This window comes from Macaca fascicularis, chromosome 3, assembly GCF_037993035.2.
Source record: "Macaca fascicularis isolate 582-1 chromosome 3, T2T-MFA8v1.1".
Taxonomy (NCBI): domain Eukaryota; kingdom Metazoa; phylum Chordata; class Mammalia; order Primates; family Cercopithecidae; genus Macaca; species Macaca fascicularis.
The window spans coordinates 145,204,598-145,220,600 of NC_088377.1; the positions used below are offsets into that span (position 1 = coordinate 145,204,598).

A 16,003-nucleotide genomic window follows, 5' to 3' on the forward strand; every position below is an offset into this window, starting at 1 on the left:
TTACTCATACTCTTTCTCCACCCTTACTACCAGTCTGTCTGATTCCTCTTCCCTCACCTTTTCAAGGCGGACCCATCTGTTGCCACACAAGTCCCAGCTGTGTCAGTGAGAAGTGAAAACAAAGTAGAAGGTCAAAGACAGCTCCATGGTTAGGGGAACAGGTGTTTACAGAACACCACATTCAACAGAACTCTGAAACTACACAAACAAAAACCTTGCAATACATGTTGGCTATAACAGAAGTCATAAACTGGTGTTTGGGGGAATGACCATAAACTTTTGACAGACATTTAGGTCATTTCTATCTTTTTTGTTATTATTAACAAGGCTATATAAAGGTCCTTGTGTGTTTACATATGCAGGTGGGAGTTTCCCTATCAGCCCTTCTTAACTGGTGTCTGTGAGAGAAATGAGTCCTAATACCCCAAGGCACCCATTATATTAGTGAATTGCTTTTTCGCCTTTGTGTCTAGAATCGCAGGTGCACCTGCTTTAGGAGGATTGAGGACGTAGTAGCATCATTTTCTGTGTTCTGGGGTTAGCACAAAGGAATCTCTGCTAAGAAAGGCTGGTAGAGCATATATCTGGAAGTGGAGTTGCTGGGCAATGTGGTACTTCATTATTGCTCTTCAAAATGGTTGGATACATTTATGTTTCCACCAGGAGGGTACGAGGTTCCTGTGTCCCCACAAGCTTGCCATCACTTCGTTTTGCCAAGTTTTTAAAATCTGGCCTATTAGATGAGTATGAAATTTTACAGGATTAGTAGTGAGGCTAAATATATTTTCATGTTTATTGGCCAGTTGGGGTTACTCTTATCTGAGTTGCCCATTTATGTCCATTTTGTATTAGGATCGCTTTTTTCTCTCATTTTTTTATGATTTGAATTCTTTATATATTTCAGGTAGTACTCTTTTCTTGGCTATATGTATTGTACTTTTTTCACTTTGTTTCGTTGGATGTATAGATGAGTTTTAATTTTAATATAGTAGAATTTATCTATCTTTTCTCTATGCTTTGTGCCTTTTTTATCCAATTCTCCCTTATCCTGAAATCAGAGAGATATTCGTCTATATTTTCTTCTAAAAGCCTTAAAGCTATGCTTTGCACATTTATGTGGTTTTAATGAATCTGAAATTGATTTGAGGTAAAGAATGAGTTTGAGATCCAATATGGTTTTTTCTATATAGATAGCCATTTATTCCAGAACCATTAATCATTGGCCCTAATTATGGGTAATGCCACTTCTGTCACATAACAATCCCCTATAAACGTGAGTCTGTTTCTACAATTAACTTGTCTCTCTCTTTTCCTCCATTAGTCTATATGTCTATCTCCGTGTCCAAACCAATTTAAATATCGTACATATGGTACGTGTACACATATATGTTATCTGTATATGTAAAATAGCTCTTGATAGCTGAGCTCCCTCTGTCCCTCAGCCACACCTTTCACTTCTTCATAATTGTCTTGCCTACTCTTGTCCTTGTTAACTTTTCCTAATGAATGTTAGAATCACTTTGTTGAGTTATATTAAAAACCCTACTTGGATCTTGACAAGAATCCAATGTCTCTTTAGTTACTGATAAGCAGCTATCTATTGAATTGTTGCTCATTTGTAAATAATCTGTCTTTCTCTCTGGTTGCATTTTTGTGTTTGGTATTCTAAAATTTTCCTGCAGTGTATGTAGGTGTAAGTTTACTTTATTTATTCTATGGAAACTTGGTGTACCTTGTCAGTTTGGGGATCCAAACCTTTAATCAGCTCTCAAAAAATGTAAGTCACTCTTTTCAAATATTAACTATCCTCTATTCATTCTATATTCTTTCTGGAAATTCTATGGGATCTGTATTGAAATGTCATATTCTATTCTCCATGTCTCTCACTCTCTCATTAATCTTTATTTCTTTTTATATTGCAACATGTGTTTTTTTTCTCAGATCTGTCTCTATTTCAATATACCAATTCTCTCTTCAGTTGCTTCTATTTTTACCTTCATAGTTAATATGTAATTTCCATCACTGTATTTTTCATTTTTAAATGTTTTCTTTGATTTTTAAATTTTTATTGATTGATTGATTTTGTTGAGAAGTGGTCTTGCTCTGCTGTTTAGGCTGGAGTACAGCTGTGCAATCATGGCTCATGGTGGCCTTAACATCTCGGGCTCAAGTGACCCGCCCACCTCAGGCTCTCCTCACAGTAGCTGAGACTACAAGGAGGCGCCACCATGCCAAGTTAATTTTTGTATTTTTCCTTTTAGGGATGGTGTTTTGTCATGTTGCCAGGCTGGTTTCAAACTCCTGGGTTCAAGCAATCTGCCGATGTTGGCCTCTCAAAGTGCTGGGATTGCAGGTGTCAGCCACTGTGCCCCACTTCTTTGACTTTTTTTACCATCTACATATTCTTTTCTCATAGTATCCTCTTCTTTCAAAATGACTTAGATTAAAAAAAAATCTTTTAAATCATTTAATCATATTTACTCATCTCTCTCTGTTATCTCAATTGGAATGCACTTATTCTTCTGTTTGTTGTATCTGATAACTGTCCTTTTTGGTGAATCATAAAATCACAGAGATCATAATTCTTGTTGTGAGCTCATCTTCAGTGGACTTATTTCCAGCATCAATTTTACACACTTTGTGTAGAAGAAATATTTTTACAAAGGGGTTTTGCATTTGCATTTGTGAGCATCCTGGAGGTTCCCTGGTCCTGAATTTCTTTTTACATTAATTCCTCAGTTAAGAATTTCCCCACCACCTGGGTGGAATGAACGTGAATTTCACATTTGTTTGGAGTTTCCATTCTTCTGGGAGTTTTTTCACTCTTGAATCAATGAGAGAAGTTGTTATCCTAATTACGTCTTTATGGAGAAGGAACTCTTCAAGGTTCCATATTTATACAAGAATATCTGTTCTATCTGTCATCTGCCAAAGATCCTGTGTGAGTATTTTTAACTCTAATCTTCAGCCTTAGATTACATATGTCAGTCCATCCTGAACTGCTTAAGTTTCATCTAAATGCTTATTAATCAGGTTTTTAATTTCCCTTTGTTTTAGGTATCTGCTCATTTCCTCCCCTATCCTAGGGCTACATATTGAAGAAAATTATCATACTTGATCCAACATTTCTATGGGTTTGCAGAGGAAAAGGAATTGCATGAGCTCAGACAGCCTTGTTTTCAGTTTCAAATTTTCGGCTGGCTGATTACTATTAGCAATGATGGAGAACTAAAAGAGGTAAGCTAATTAGTTCATTTTAGACTGTCAATTATGTCATCAGGAGTGTTAACAAATTAAAGGACGATGTCATCTTTCAAATCAGCAAGCTTCTCTTTTAGAGTAGGTTCAACTTATTTTAACATGTTAAATAATCGATTTTTAAATGTAGTCTGGTTAACTATTTTTGTTTCTAAATATCCTTGGTGACTTTGTTATATAAAAAGCAATTTTATAAATCAAAAACAATTGTTAGTTACTGAATATTAATAATTATCCTAAGGTATGAAGATATGTTTCTTATCAGGAAAATAAATATAATATTTATTAGCCATAATTTCTTCATCCAAAGCTTATATATCGAAGTGTCTCTAAGCAATGTATTTAAGCCACAGGCTCAGTTCTCAATATATGGACAGCAGTTTCATCAAATTTCATTAAGCAGCCAAACTTTGTTGGAAATCATTATATGCAAACAGAATTACAGCTATTTTAGGTAAAATGTTTAATCATTCTAGTTTTTGAAAACATGTATATTTATTCCTTGCACAAAGTTTATCATGTATACTTACTTTAGAATTACTTAATTCTATTTTCAAAGCAAAGACTATCCAGGGAAATAATTTTTAGGAACACCAAACAAATAGCATATATCTATAATATCACACATTTGGCAACAGATATCAAAGGAGATGCGTGAATTATTTTAAAATACATTATAGGCTGGGAATGGTGGCTCATGCCTATAATCCCACCACTTTGGGAGGCCAAGGTGGGCGGATCACTTGAGGCCAGGAGTTCAAGTTCAGCCTGGTCAACATGGCGAAAACCCATCTCTACTAAAAATATAAAAATTAGCTGGGCGTGTTGGCGCACACTTATAATCCCAGCTGTTGGGGAGGCTGAGGCATGAGGATGGCTTGAACCCAAGAGGTGGAGGTTGCAGTGAGCTGAGATTGCACCACTGCACTCCAGCCTGGGTGACAGAGTGAGACTCTGTCTCAAGTAAAATAAAATGTATCACATATCATTATATATATATAATTGTATACTTTGTATAATTTATGAGAGAAGTTTGATATTTTGATCTTGTGTTTAATATTTAAAAAGTTGAAATATTTGATATTTTAAAACCGATTTTATCTTTAGTATTTATTTCTGGCCATGTCTAATTTGGCCTTTGTTATGCACACAATTAACTGGTCTACATTTGGAAGAAACTGGGACACACAAGGGTAAGTGACTTGCCTAAGGCCAACCACCTGTTCAGCTCTAAACTTTAGATCTTTTCTTTCTTGATTTGCTGTGATTTTCATAGTTACAGTTGTAAAAAGGATATTATGTATACCAGGATGATTATGTTGAACCATCCCATTTTATAACAGATTTGGGACAAATATATTAGAAAATTCTTTTTAAAAAATTTTAACAGGTTACATCAATCATTCAAGGAGCAAGCAAACGGAATAGTAACTTTTTGAAATAGCTCTTAATAGTATTGCATCATTTGCAAATTAACCAGAAGCCTCTTTTGACGCATACATGAAAATTTCACACTGGTTCATTGGTCTTTTGCTTGCTCCATTTATCCCAATTAAACCACTCAGCCTACTGATCCACAAAGCAAGTTAAGGTTATAAATGATGCAGATGATGACTCCTTTTTGACATCTATCTGCTTTAGAGTATTTTTAAAGTGAAAAATTAAATTGAAAAAGAATTTTCATGGACTAAAAGAACCTTCTATTTAAGTGAGAAATGAGATTAGTAGTCTTTTTCTTCTATTTGTTGTAAATGAAAAACTTTTCTAGATTAACTTAAATGAGTTATTATCACTTCTACCACAACGTTGTGTGATACGATTCAGAACATATAATAACTTTCAATCTTTATTTAAATCTTACATATCCATTTTTTTTTCTCAATTAGTCTTTATTTCTCCCACTCTAACTGTTGGAAGATAACAAAAGTGAAGTTACTTCCTTTAGAAATCCAAATATTTATAATCAAGTGAAATGGGAAGTTTAGTCTACTTTGAAGAGAAAAAGGCAGAGATAAATCTGCTTTACTGAATTTTTACAAGATTTATGTTTTGCAAAAGTCTTGTTGCTTTGAATAACTACTTTGCATTTATTAAAAATTCAGGAGGAGCCTGTTATAGCACAAACCCACTCTTTCAGGAATTTGTATAAACACTGGCTAAAACATTGTTGGAGGCAAAGTATCCTTAAGGAGATCCCAGAGGTCTATCAACTACCGGGGGACTTCAGGTGGAGTCTTTACTCCCCAGACTTCAAAGTCCCAATTTACAAAGCCACAAAGTTGTGACCTTGTAAAAATTATATTGTCCCTGACTCTCTCCAAATATACAAAAATTACATTGTACAAAAATTATATTGTCCCTGACTCTCTCCAAATATAATAATTACATGAAGTAAAATTATAACCAAATCTTTGAGACCAGTAGTGGTTATTTGAGGAGCTCCATAGGTTTGTCAATAACTCGGACGGCATGGCAATTTCCCTCCAAAGGTATGTTACTTCTCTGTGGTTTAAATTATGCTTTCCCTAAGGAAATGCAGTTCTATGTGAAGTGCATTTGAAGGAATGTCTGCCTGAGGGAGAGAGCTCTCTACAATGCAGCAATTTATATTTATTCTTTTATGATTCATTCTAAAATTAAAAAACCCTTACCTTATTTATTATAAATACAGTGGTATCTATTATTTACTACAAATAGAATGAGGTGAAGTTGGAGCACAGAAAAAGTTTTCTGATCAATAAAATGCCTTAAGGCAACTCTGTTCCTTAGAGATAGCAAGATCACAATAAATACTTAATTTATATTTTTAAAATAAGGCTTTCTGTCTTTTCTGTCACTAAAAGAGTAATATTTTTGTAAGCAAAAAGTAATTTAAAGAGGTGTCTTAGCTGGAAAGCTGATGGTCTTCTCTATCAGGTGTTTTGGAATTCTTTGTAACTAGGATTAATTATATTTTAACCAGCTCATACTCCAATACTTTTAAGAATGATATGTATTCTTGGCAGGGTAGCTTGGCAATAACTATCAAAACTGAAATTATTTATGTACATATGTATGTATATGTGTGCATATACATCTGATTATCCAGTTTTCCTTTTCCTTTTAGGAACTTACCTTTCAGAAATATTTTAACAAGCACACAAGAATGTTTACTACAATATTCTTTGTCTGTCAACAGGGGGGTTCAGTTAGATTAACTGGCCTTTGTGAAATAATGAAGATCTATATTTATTGACTAGAAGGGACTTTCATAATATGTTTAAGTTTTGAAAAATCAAGTTGAAGTATATATGCAAAGTGTGATTCTAGTGTTGTGTGGGTTTTTTTTTTTTGGTATCATTATGGAAAAATTTCTGAATGAATAGATGCCAACAGTTCAACAGTGAAGAATGGGAATTAGCATGGTCGGGAGATTTTGGACTTTTACTTTGCTCATTTTCTTTGCAATAAGCAAATAATTTCCAGGAAAAAGTCAGGTATTCAGTTTATATGAATTATAATTCACAGTGAAAATTTAAATTATCTCAATATAGGTTTATGAAAATATTAAGAATATGAACATAGGAATTAGAGATCTAATATCTTAGCCAGACCTTTTCCCTACTAATATTAGCATAAAAGGCAGTAAAAGTAATGGAACATTTCATATTTTCTATGAATTTTTAAATTATATTATTCAGAACATATTAAAACACCTAAAGTTGGTAACTTTAAGTCTGAACTAAGATCCAGAATAAAGCCTGGCTATAAGATCCTATATTGACCAAATTAATAAGGTTTTAAAAAAATCTCATATAAATCCTCTGAGGTCGAAAAAGTTCATTACACTTATAAGGTCTATATTTGGGATGAATGCTCTGCTCTTTAATAAGGGATGTGTCATAGGTAAAGACCTTCCACATTCATTTATATTCATGAGGTTTATCTCCAGTATGAGTCCTCTGAAGTCTAGCAAGATGTATACTTTGACTGAAGCCTTCTCCACCTTCATTGCATTTATAGGTTTTCCCTCCAGCATAACAGCTTAGGTGAAGGTAAAGGGATGAGCTCAATTTGAAGGCTTCCCTGAATGCATTACATTTCAAAGATCCTTCTCTTCAATTGGTTCCTCTCGAATTTAATTTTGTTTTAGGTTTTTATGACATGTATCATGTTTATTTACACTCTCGTTGGAACAACACTAATAAAGAATATTGGGTTTCAGAACGGTTAGAAAGCACCCAGCTTTCTCATTAATAAGACAGTAACATAACCCAGACTGGAGACTGTTTAGAGAAAATGATGTATTGCCTGGGACATTACAGAGTCTCAATAAATGTTGGTTTCCTTTTCTCCTCCTGTAAAATGTAGTGCTGTTTTCATTTTAAAATAAGTCAAAGTGGCAATTCAAATGAACTTCTAAATTATAATGAGTGTTTTTACTTTTTTCTTGCTATAATAAATAAACAACCTTAGATGAAGTTGCAGTACAGTATGCAAAGAGTTATTGCTCAAACAATCTTTAATCAAGGATATATTTAGCAAAAGATAAACTGTCTACACTTTATCTACCTGGAGGTCTTTGGCACTGTTTAAGATTTTAGCTACAATCTATCTGGGCTTCTAAATTTATTATTTATGTTATTTAAATGGTTAAGTTTTGCTTTAATAAAAGTGAACATGACTGTAAAAACAAAACCCACTTAATATAATGTTAACTCAGACTGCCAAACTACCTTCAATTCATTTACCTTGAATTGTAAGCTTACATAGAATCCCTCTATAGCGTTATGAGCATTTTGTGAAAGTATTTGAAATAAGAGGTAACAATTCGTCTGGATAGGAAAGTGTTCTAAACCAGAGGTAACAATTCATCCTATCCAGATGGATAGGTTGATGAAAATATTCCAGATGGATAGGATGAATTGTTACCTCTGGTTTAGAACACTTTCCACCAAATTTTAGTTTAAGATGGTATAATTTGTGGAAAATAAGATGCTTAAACCGTTAGGAAGAGCTCTAAAGAAATTTCAGCCTATTTTTAATGAAAGTGTCAACTTACATCAAAAGGGCTACAGTAGAGATTGTTCTTGTTGCTCTATACGCAAATTTGTTTTTTCCTGGTTATATGTTAGATTCATTGGTTCTCTCTCTCGGGAACAAGGATAGGGAGCCAGTTGCTGCATTCTGGATGCTCACATGGACAGCTACTTTGGGGCTGGGGGCCTATTAAACAACTCAAGTATGGCAGTGCCAAGAGCAAAGATGGCATGGAAACGTGCTATAAATTAAAGAAGGGCTCAGAACTTCTGTGAAGGAGCTGCAGAACAACTTTGGCACAGAGAACTTATATACTTGTCATTTGAAAAATTACTGTTTTAATATTTAAACTATAAAAACAATTAGCTTAAAAAGAAAGCAATATTAGCACCTAGGTCAAACGAAAATCAGAAAAAGGAGGAAGTAATACATCTGTTTTAACAGCCTGCAACAAGTTTACTTTGATCTGTTTTAGCACTTGTGTGGTTTTTAAACATATCCAATCATCATTTTAATTAATATTGTTTTTTTCCCAATGATATATTTCTTGTTTAGAGAATGATTCAGGTTTCATTGGCTATTCAACTTTGTGTTTAACCTTTTATATCTCATTAATTAATTAATATCAGTATAATTTTCTTTTGAGCACCACTTTGCCCATATCATATTACTGACAGTGATTATGTTTTGAATAATAACTAATTTTTAACTTGTTTATTATGCACCATGCTTTAGGCAAAGTGCTCTACATGTATTGATACATGAAATATTCCTTTTTCGCCCTTTTAATGCTCAAACTTGAATTCTATCCTATTGTAATACGCCTCCCTGCTGCTTCTGTTACATGTGCCTGGTGTATTAGTTCCTCTTTGACTTTGAATTTCTTTTGTTATTATAGTTTAAGTCTCTCATAAGGGCAAATATACAGCTTATTTTTCAAAACTTACTGTGAGAATCTCATTTAATAAGTGAATATAACTCACTCTAATTTATCACATTACTGATATGTTTGAATTGGCTCCTGACCAATTGTTTTCTATTTTCTATTTACCCTGTATTTTATTGTTTATTTTTCCCACTTTCCTGACATTACTGAACTATGTCTTCTTTGTTCTAATGTTAACCTAATGCTTTAGAAGTTATATAACCTCTATCTGGCTTATCTACTTTTTAACACACATATCTATATTTATTTAAAGTTTTCTATTAACATTAAGAGTTAACCAAGATCTACAGTTTCATTCTAAACATGTTAAGAACATGCGCAATATTTTATTTCCTTTTTCAGCTTCCCTTCCTGCCAGCCACCTTCTATACTTCTCATGTTGCAATCTTTTGTGTTTTAATTTCAAGTTTTTGTTAAAGTTTTCAAATAATCCATACTTATTTAGACTGAAGTACAAGTTTTACTTTTTTACTTGTTTACTACTCTTTCTTGAATATCTCATCTTCCTCTTGGATTAGTTTCCAGGAATGTATCCTTGCAGTAATTCTTCCAGAGAGGGTGGTAAACTTTCTGAATCCTGTGTGTCTATAACAGTTTTTATTTTTTCCTAATACGTGATATTTGGCTGGAGAAGGAATTTTACAACTCAAATCATTTTCAGAACTTCAAGATAACTGCTTCCTTTGAAAAAATGCTTAATGCTACCAAGGAAAGTACAATAAATCTTACCTAGAAGCTTTAGAATTTTCTTTTATTGGTGTTCTAAAATTTCTCCCTGATTATCTAGGACTGGGTACTTTTCCATTCATCTTGCTAAACATTTTCATTCATAGCCACTATACCTTTCTCCTCCTCCTCTTCCCTACCCCTCCTCTTCTTCCTCCTCCTCCTTCTTCTCCTTTTTTTAATCTTGGGAACTTTTTTCAATTATTTATTTGAATATTTCATTCCATGTATTCCTTCTGGCTTCTTCTTTAATTCCTATTATTTCTAATGTTGGAAGTGTCACTTATCTCTTAATATCTTAATATCTCTTTTTCTGTAATGAAATAACATTTCAAGACTCAAATTTCCAGCTCACTAATTTGTTATTCAGCTCTGCCTATACTGATACTCAGGGAAAAAAATCCATTAAACTTGTTTCACCAATCATATATTGCCATTTCTCACATCTCTAATTGTTTCTTCCTCATAAAATTTGTTCTAATTTCACAAACACAGTATACGCCCTTATCCTGCTGAGGACATTAATTATACTTCTTATACAATCTCCATTAGTTTAATCTGTTACTTCCTTTTACTTACTTGGTTCCTAGTTCTTTAGTTTAATGCTTTACTTTTATTTTTATTTTTTTTTACATGGAGGTGGTTTTCCTTAGATTTAGTGATTTAGATTATTTGCTTAAATTCATATCTGCTATTCTCTCTTAGTTTCGGTGGAAAAATGCCCACTCACTGGGAGCAGATGTGCCCCTGGGTGAGGATTCCCATGGGGGCACAATGCCCTGCTTCTCCATTCCACGTGTCCATATTCATTGCTTGGTCCTGGGGGCATAAGTCTCTGCTTAGAAGTGGGTGTAGTGAGGGCCAGGCATGGTGGCTCATGCCTGTAAAACCAGAACTTTGGGAGGCCAAGGCGGGCAGGCGGGCAGATCACTTGAGTTCAGGAGTTTGAGACCAGCCTGGCCAACATAGTGAAATCCTGTCTCTACCAAAAGTACAGAAAATTAGCTGGATGTGGTGGTGCGTGCCTGTAATCTAAGCTATTGGGGAGGCTGAGACACAAGAATCACTTAAACCCAGGAGGCGGAGGTTGCAGTGAGCTGAGATGGCACCACTGCATTCCAGCCTGGGTGACATGGTGAGAATCTGTCTCAAAAAAAAAAAAAAAAAAAAAGAAAAAGAAAAAGAAAAGAAAGAAGTAGGTGTAGTGAGGGATTCACCTACTTAGCAGTCCTTATAGCCTCACCCTGATTCCTGTGTGCAGCATCCATGACCTGGAGCAATACTGAGATGCATTTTGTAGTGTCTCATTCAATATGTGTTCTGGGCTATTGTCTCCCTCCTTCCATCAGATACCTCCTCTCTCTGGTCCAACTACGGGTCACTTTCTTGTTTTTTAGTGTCATTATAGACTCGTTTGCTTATTTTCTGTCATTTCCAAGGATTTGGGGCAGGTTGGCAAGATTAGAACATACTGTCTTGATTCCAGCTTTTAATATTCATTACATTTGTGGAGTTTCTCTTTTGCACAAATATTGTGGTAACAGCAGTAAAACAGATTTTTTTTAAAAAGGTGTTTGAATAGTAAAAGCATATAATGTTTACGTTTGGGATGAAAGGCAAATATACAAATTCCATGTGCAATGTTCTACAAAGCCGCCTTCCACCTAAAGACAGCCTCAGCTAAGTGAGATGTGGTAGCTGCTAATTCAATGACATGCTTGTAAGGTTAAGCCAAAGTTCAGAAAGACTCACATAAATTATCAGTGTGTCTATTCAAGTTTCTCCCTGCCTGAACTAACAGATGTATCTTCTCTAGAAAAAAGGAAAACACAACTTTAAAATCCCACTTAAAAAAAATAAACCTATCAACATTGGATTTTCGGACAGCTAAGCGATATGAAAGGCAAACGGCTCTTGCATCCTTGTGATCTGAGATAAAATACTTTAATTCAAATGGTGGGAAAATATGGATAATTGGGAAACTGGTTTCCCAAAAAAGCCATAATGGCTTACTGGCTATCTTTTCTTCCTTGCCATTCATATTAAGTCTTTTGGAAACGTTATTAGAGAGGACTGCCTACTCTTTTTTTCTCTCTCATAATTCTTACGGAAGAAAAACCTTGTTAAAGAGATGAAAGCATTATATTCACATTAATAATTTTTTATTTCTTAAAAAAGTGAACTCAAAGCAGTAGAATTCAGTCAATTCAACTGGCCACCCTTGAATGAGTGAGGATTGCCAACTATGTTTTCTGTCTATTTTAGCAGATGAGCTTACCATGATAAATTGTTTGTGTGGGTGGTGGTGGATGAAAGAAGAATGAGACAAATATTTGATAAACTGAGCAGAGAAAACAGAACACATCAAGAATTTCACTACCAAATTTTTAATCTATTTTCCTGTGTCAGCTCTTACCCTAGGTAAAAATGCTTCACATTAATTTTATTTTGTGACTTTTAAAAAAATTGAATCTGTGACTAAAAATTATTATATCAGCATTCTTTCCTGGACCAATAAAGTAACATTTGGGACCAGGTGGGAGTGCAGGTCCCCCCAACCCACAACACACACAAGCACACAAAACACCATGGATTAAATTATCATTTTTATCATCACCCAAAACGCAGAAAACACTAGGTCTTCTTATTATCCTTTTATACCTTTATAACATAATGCCAACTTCATAGCTAGGTCACCAGATGACAGCATGAATGAACTAATTCTGGTGGTGTGGCCTGACGTCCTGGCCAAAAGTCACAAATAAACCCAAGGTGTAGTTGCTAGAAGAATTACACCACTTTTAGAATTTAGATAAATTAATTGCAGAGCAATGAGAGTGGCACAGGTGCTTTTCTCAAGCACATGATTATATCTTATTGGAACAGAAACCTGCTGACAATGACAGGGCCTGGAAGTACCAGCTTCTTCACTGTGACCAAAACCTTGGTCAATCTTCACTCCTGAGAAATAGCCAAAGAGCATACTTAAAACCACCTGAATCATTTGGTTAATAGAATTTCCTCCGATGATCCTCTGTGTCCATATTGACTTCAGCTCTTTTTTCAGGCATAAACAGTTTTAGTTCTTTTTTTTCTGTTTGGGGGAATGATTTAGTTGTAGCCAAAAATTCTCTTATATTATTTGTGCTGTAGGAAAGCAGAATGTCTGATCTGTTAATTGGAATATATTTTTGCCAACTATGTTTCTGGACTAGTATATTAATCTTCTAAACTATGCTTGGTTTCTTCTAATATCAAGTCAATTCCTTTCTAAGCTTACTTCATGAAGGGGTTTTCCATGTTTTTGTACCAAGTCTCCACAAGTGTTACTCATAGAGAGCTGAATGGACTATTCATTCTTTTACTAAGGCATTTATTGTGTCCTTTTATAGACAGGCTTTGCTAATAGAATAAGCTAAGAAGATGGGGGGCATTTTGGGAGAGAGAACAGCCAGTATGAAGGCCATAGGTAAAAATAAATTTTATTTCCCCTCCAAACAATAAGAGCAAGTTACATTTAAAATATTGATTTTTCTTGGAAGATACAGGCACACACAGAGAAGGAGAGAGGTGGAGGGTGAGAAGGAGAGGGAGGACGGGGAAGAGACAGATTGGTATTTATGTGTGAATCAGAATGGTACTCCTGGAGAGGAAATGCATCTCTTTAGTTCTGCTTTAATGGGATGGGGGCTGGTAACACTGGGGAATCATCTGAGTCCCCAGGGGCTCTGGGACTCCCTGAAGGGGGTGATTTATCCCTGATATATGGATGGAATTAGTGTGGAGAGATGAAAGCGTGGGAGTAAATGAGTCTCTTGTGCCTCAACATTTGGATCCCCTCATCTGTGATCAAGCTCCATAATCAGGAAAGGGAGTTGAATTGGTCTCTTTTTTTTTTTTTTTTTTTTATCAGTAGTCAGAGAGAAGTGATGTGCTGGTGATCCTTTATCTCCAGAAGATAAAGGTAGAAAGATAAAGGTAGAAAGACTTCTGTGCACTGTCAAAGCTCTGGACTCCACCAAAGCTCTTTGATCTGGGAGGGGAGCGGACTGTTCTTACAAGAGCTAGAAGGACCAGAAACCACTGTTTTTTTTTTTCCTCTAGAGTCTCCCCAGCCTGACCCTGGAGAGATCCTAGAGGCTAAAATGAGAAACAGGCTTCTGGTATCTCAGGGAGATACTGGAGCTGTACTGCACATGGAGCTTCAGGGTGTCAGGAAAGTCAGAAAAGGCCTTGTGGGTTTAAGGACTGAGCCTTGGTGCTGGGCCTGTAGAGGTCAATAGGCCCTGAGTGGGTGGAGTCATTCAGATTCTCAGGCTTCTGCAGAGGCTTAGCCCGCTGTGCCACAGGCTGGACCTGAGTCACTTCCCTGAGGCAGGGAGGAGCAGGGCTGGGTCAATGCAGTAGAAATTCAGCATTTGACAGTGAAAGACCCCATTGTGGCCGCAATGGCTCAGGCTGAGGGTAAGAATTTTTGTGTTCTTTCATAGATAAGCTTTGAGGATACAAGCTAAAAAAGACAGGTCCTTCTGGGAGAGAGAATGGAAGAGTCTTATTGGGTTTGAAAGAAGTTCTTGGGCAAGGCACAGCAGGGAGCCCAAAAGGGCAATACTAGCCATCTTGCCACTCAGGGACTTCGAAGTTTAATCAGTTTTGATTTAATCTGTTGAGATCAGAGTGACATGACTATACATCAAATGTTGTATTCTGGAAAAGTTTCTCAGTCAATAAATTATTGCTATTTCATATTCATTATAAAATTATATTTTATGTTAATTTCATTCATCCCTATCATAGTGTTAGAAAACATTTGCCTCCAATTCATACCACCTTATGGGTTGAGTCTCTAATCTTATTAATGTTTCTTTTCAACTTGAACTTCTGAAAGTGCTGCCCAATTAGTAGGATATATATTAGGGACTTAGGACCCAGAAGGCGGCACACAGCTCAGAACGGCAAGAAAGCACTACCATCAAAGGATGCTCACTGCTTCAGGTCTCCTGTTTCAACCTCAGTCCCAAATTCCTCCTTTATAAATCTCTCAAAGATAAATTTTATCCCCTAAACAGTTTTTATAGATCAAAACCACATTCCAATGAAAATCAGGTAGCAGCATCTATAAATCTCAGAACCCAGGAAGACAAATGAAAATCTCAATATGATAGTAGTGGGAAGATTTTGTATTCCATATAAACATTGGGAAAAAACCTTTCTCCCAGTAAAAGCTGAATAAACTAAAATGAGATATAAGTGAGTCAAGTGAAGTTAAAAGCATTTGCAATCACACATTTTTAATATGCAAAAAATAGTTAATTATAAACTTAGAATCTTTAGGGTAAGTGCACCCCTTTTGGCTTGTCTACGATAAGAATCATCAGTATTGATCTAAGTATGCTTTTGCCATTTAACAATATGCATTTAAAACATGTCCAGTAGAATAAATGTAAGTGCTACGTACACAGCATGGGAGATAGCAATTACTTACCCTGTAGGCTGGCTCTCAAATTCTTCTGACCATTGCTCTTGAATATCTTCTGTGGAAAGATCTACATCCCGGGTGGTGGCAAAATTGAACTCGCTGCCTTCATTTCCATGGAAATAAATGGAGTTCCCATCTGACTGACAGCTATGCTATAGATGAAAAGAAAGCATGGGGTGGCTGTTGAATTGGTTTTGTAGCTGTATTTGTCTTACTCATGTATAATTAGAGTTTTTAGAAAAGTTATTGTATTAGTTCCTCTATGATGGACTCTCAAATCAAAAGAGCTTGTTACCTCTTTTTGCCTTATTTAATTCAATTACAATTTCTTTCTAACTTAAGTTATTATAAAAAAGGAGTCAAGAGGGCATTTGAGCTTTGCCATCTCTGTCTTCAATATGAAACAAGAATATTTTAATTGGAATAATTTCCCATCTTTACCACTGTCCTTGTTGTGGGAATTAAATTTGATAATGACTTGTCATGTATTTTAAATTCTGTGGTTATGGGCTAAATAGCATTGACCTTTTCAATATTCCATATATTTCTTACTTGCCATTCAAGTCTTCCACAAT

The 16,003-nt window shown here is 35.3% G+C and overlaps 1 protein-coding gene across 3 annotated transcripts in view; it reads right to left on the minus strand.

Moving 5' to 3' along the window:
• The window catches only part of RELN (reelin), a 510,762-nt gene that overhangs the window by 201,479 nt on the left and 293,280 nt on the right, over nucleotides 1-16,003 (minus strand). For all 3 annotated transcript variants that reach the window (XM_005550435.4, XM_065542420.1, XM_045387530.2), the window contains exon 11: nucleotides 15,435-15,580. In XM_005550435.4, the coding sequence (XP_005550492.3) occupies nucleotides 15,435-15,580 (146 nt within the window). The remainder of the gene's footprint in view (nucleotides 1-15,434; nucleotides 15,581-16,003) is intronic.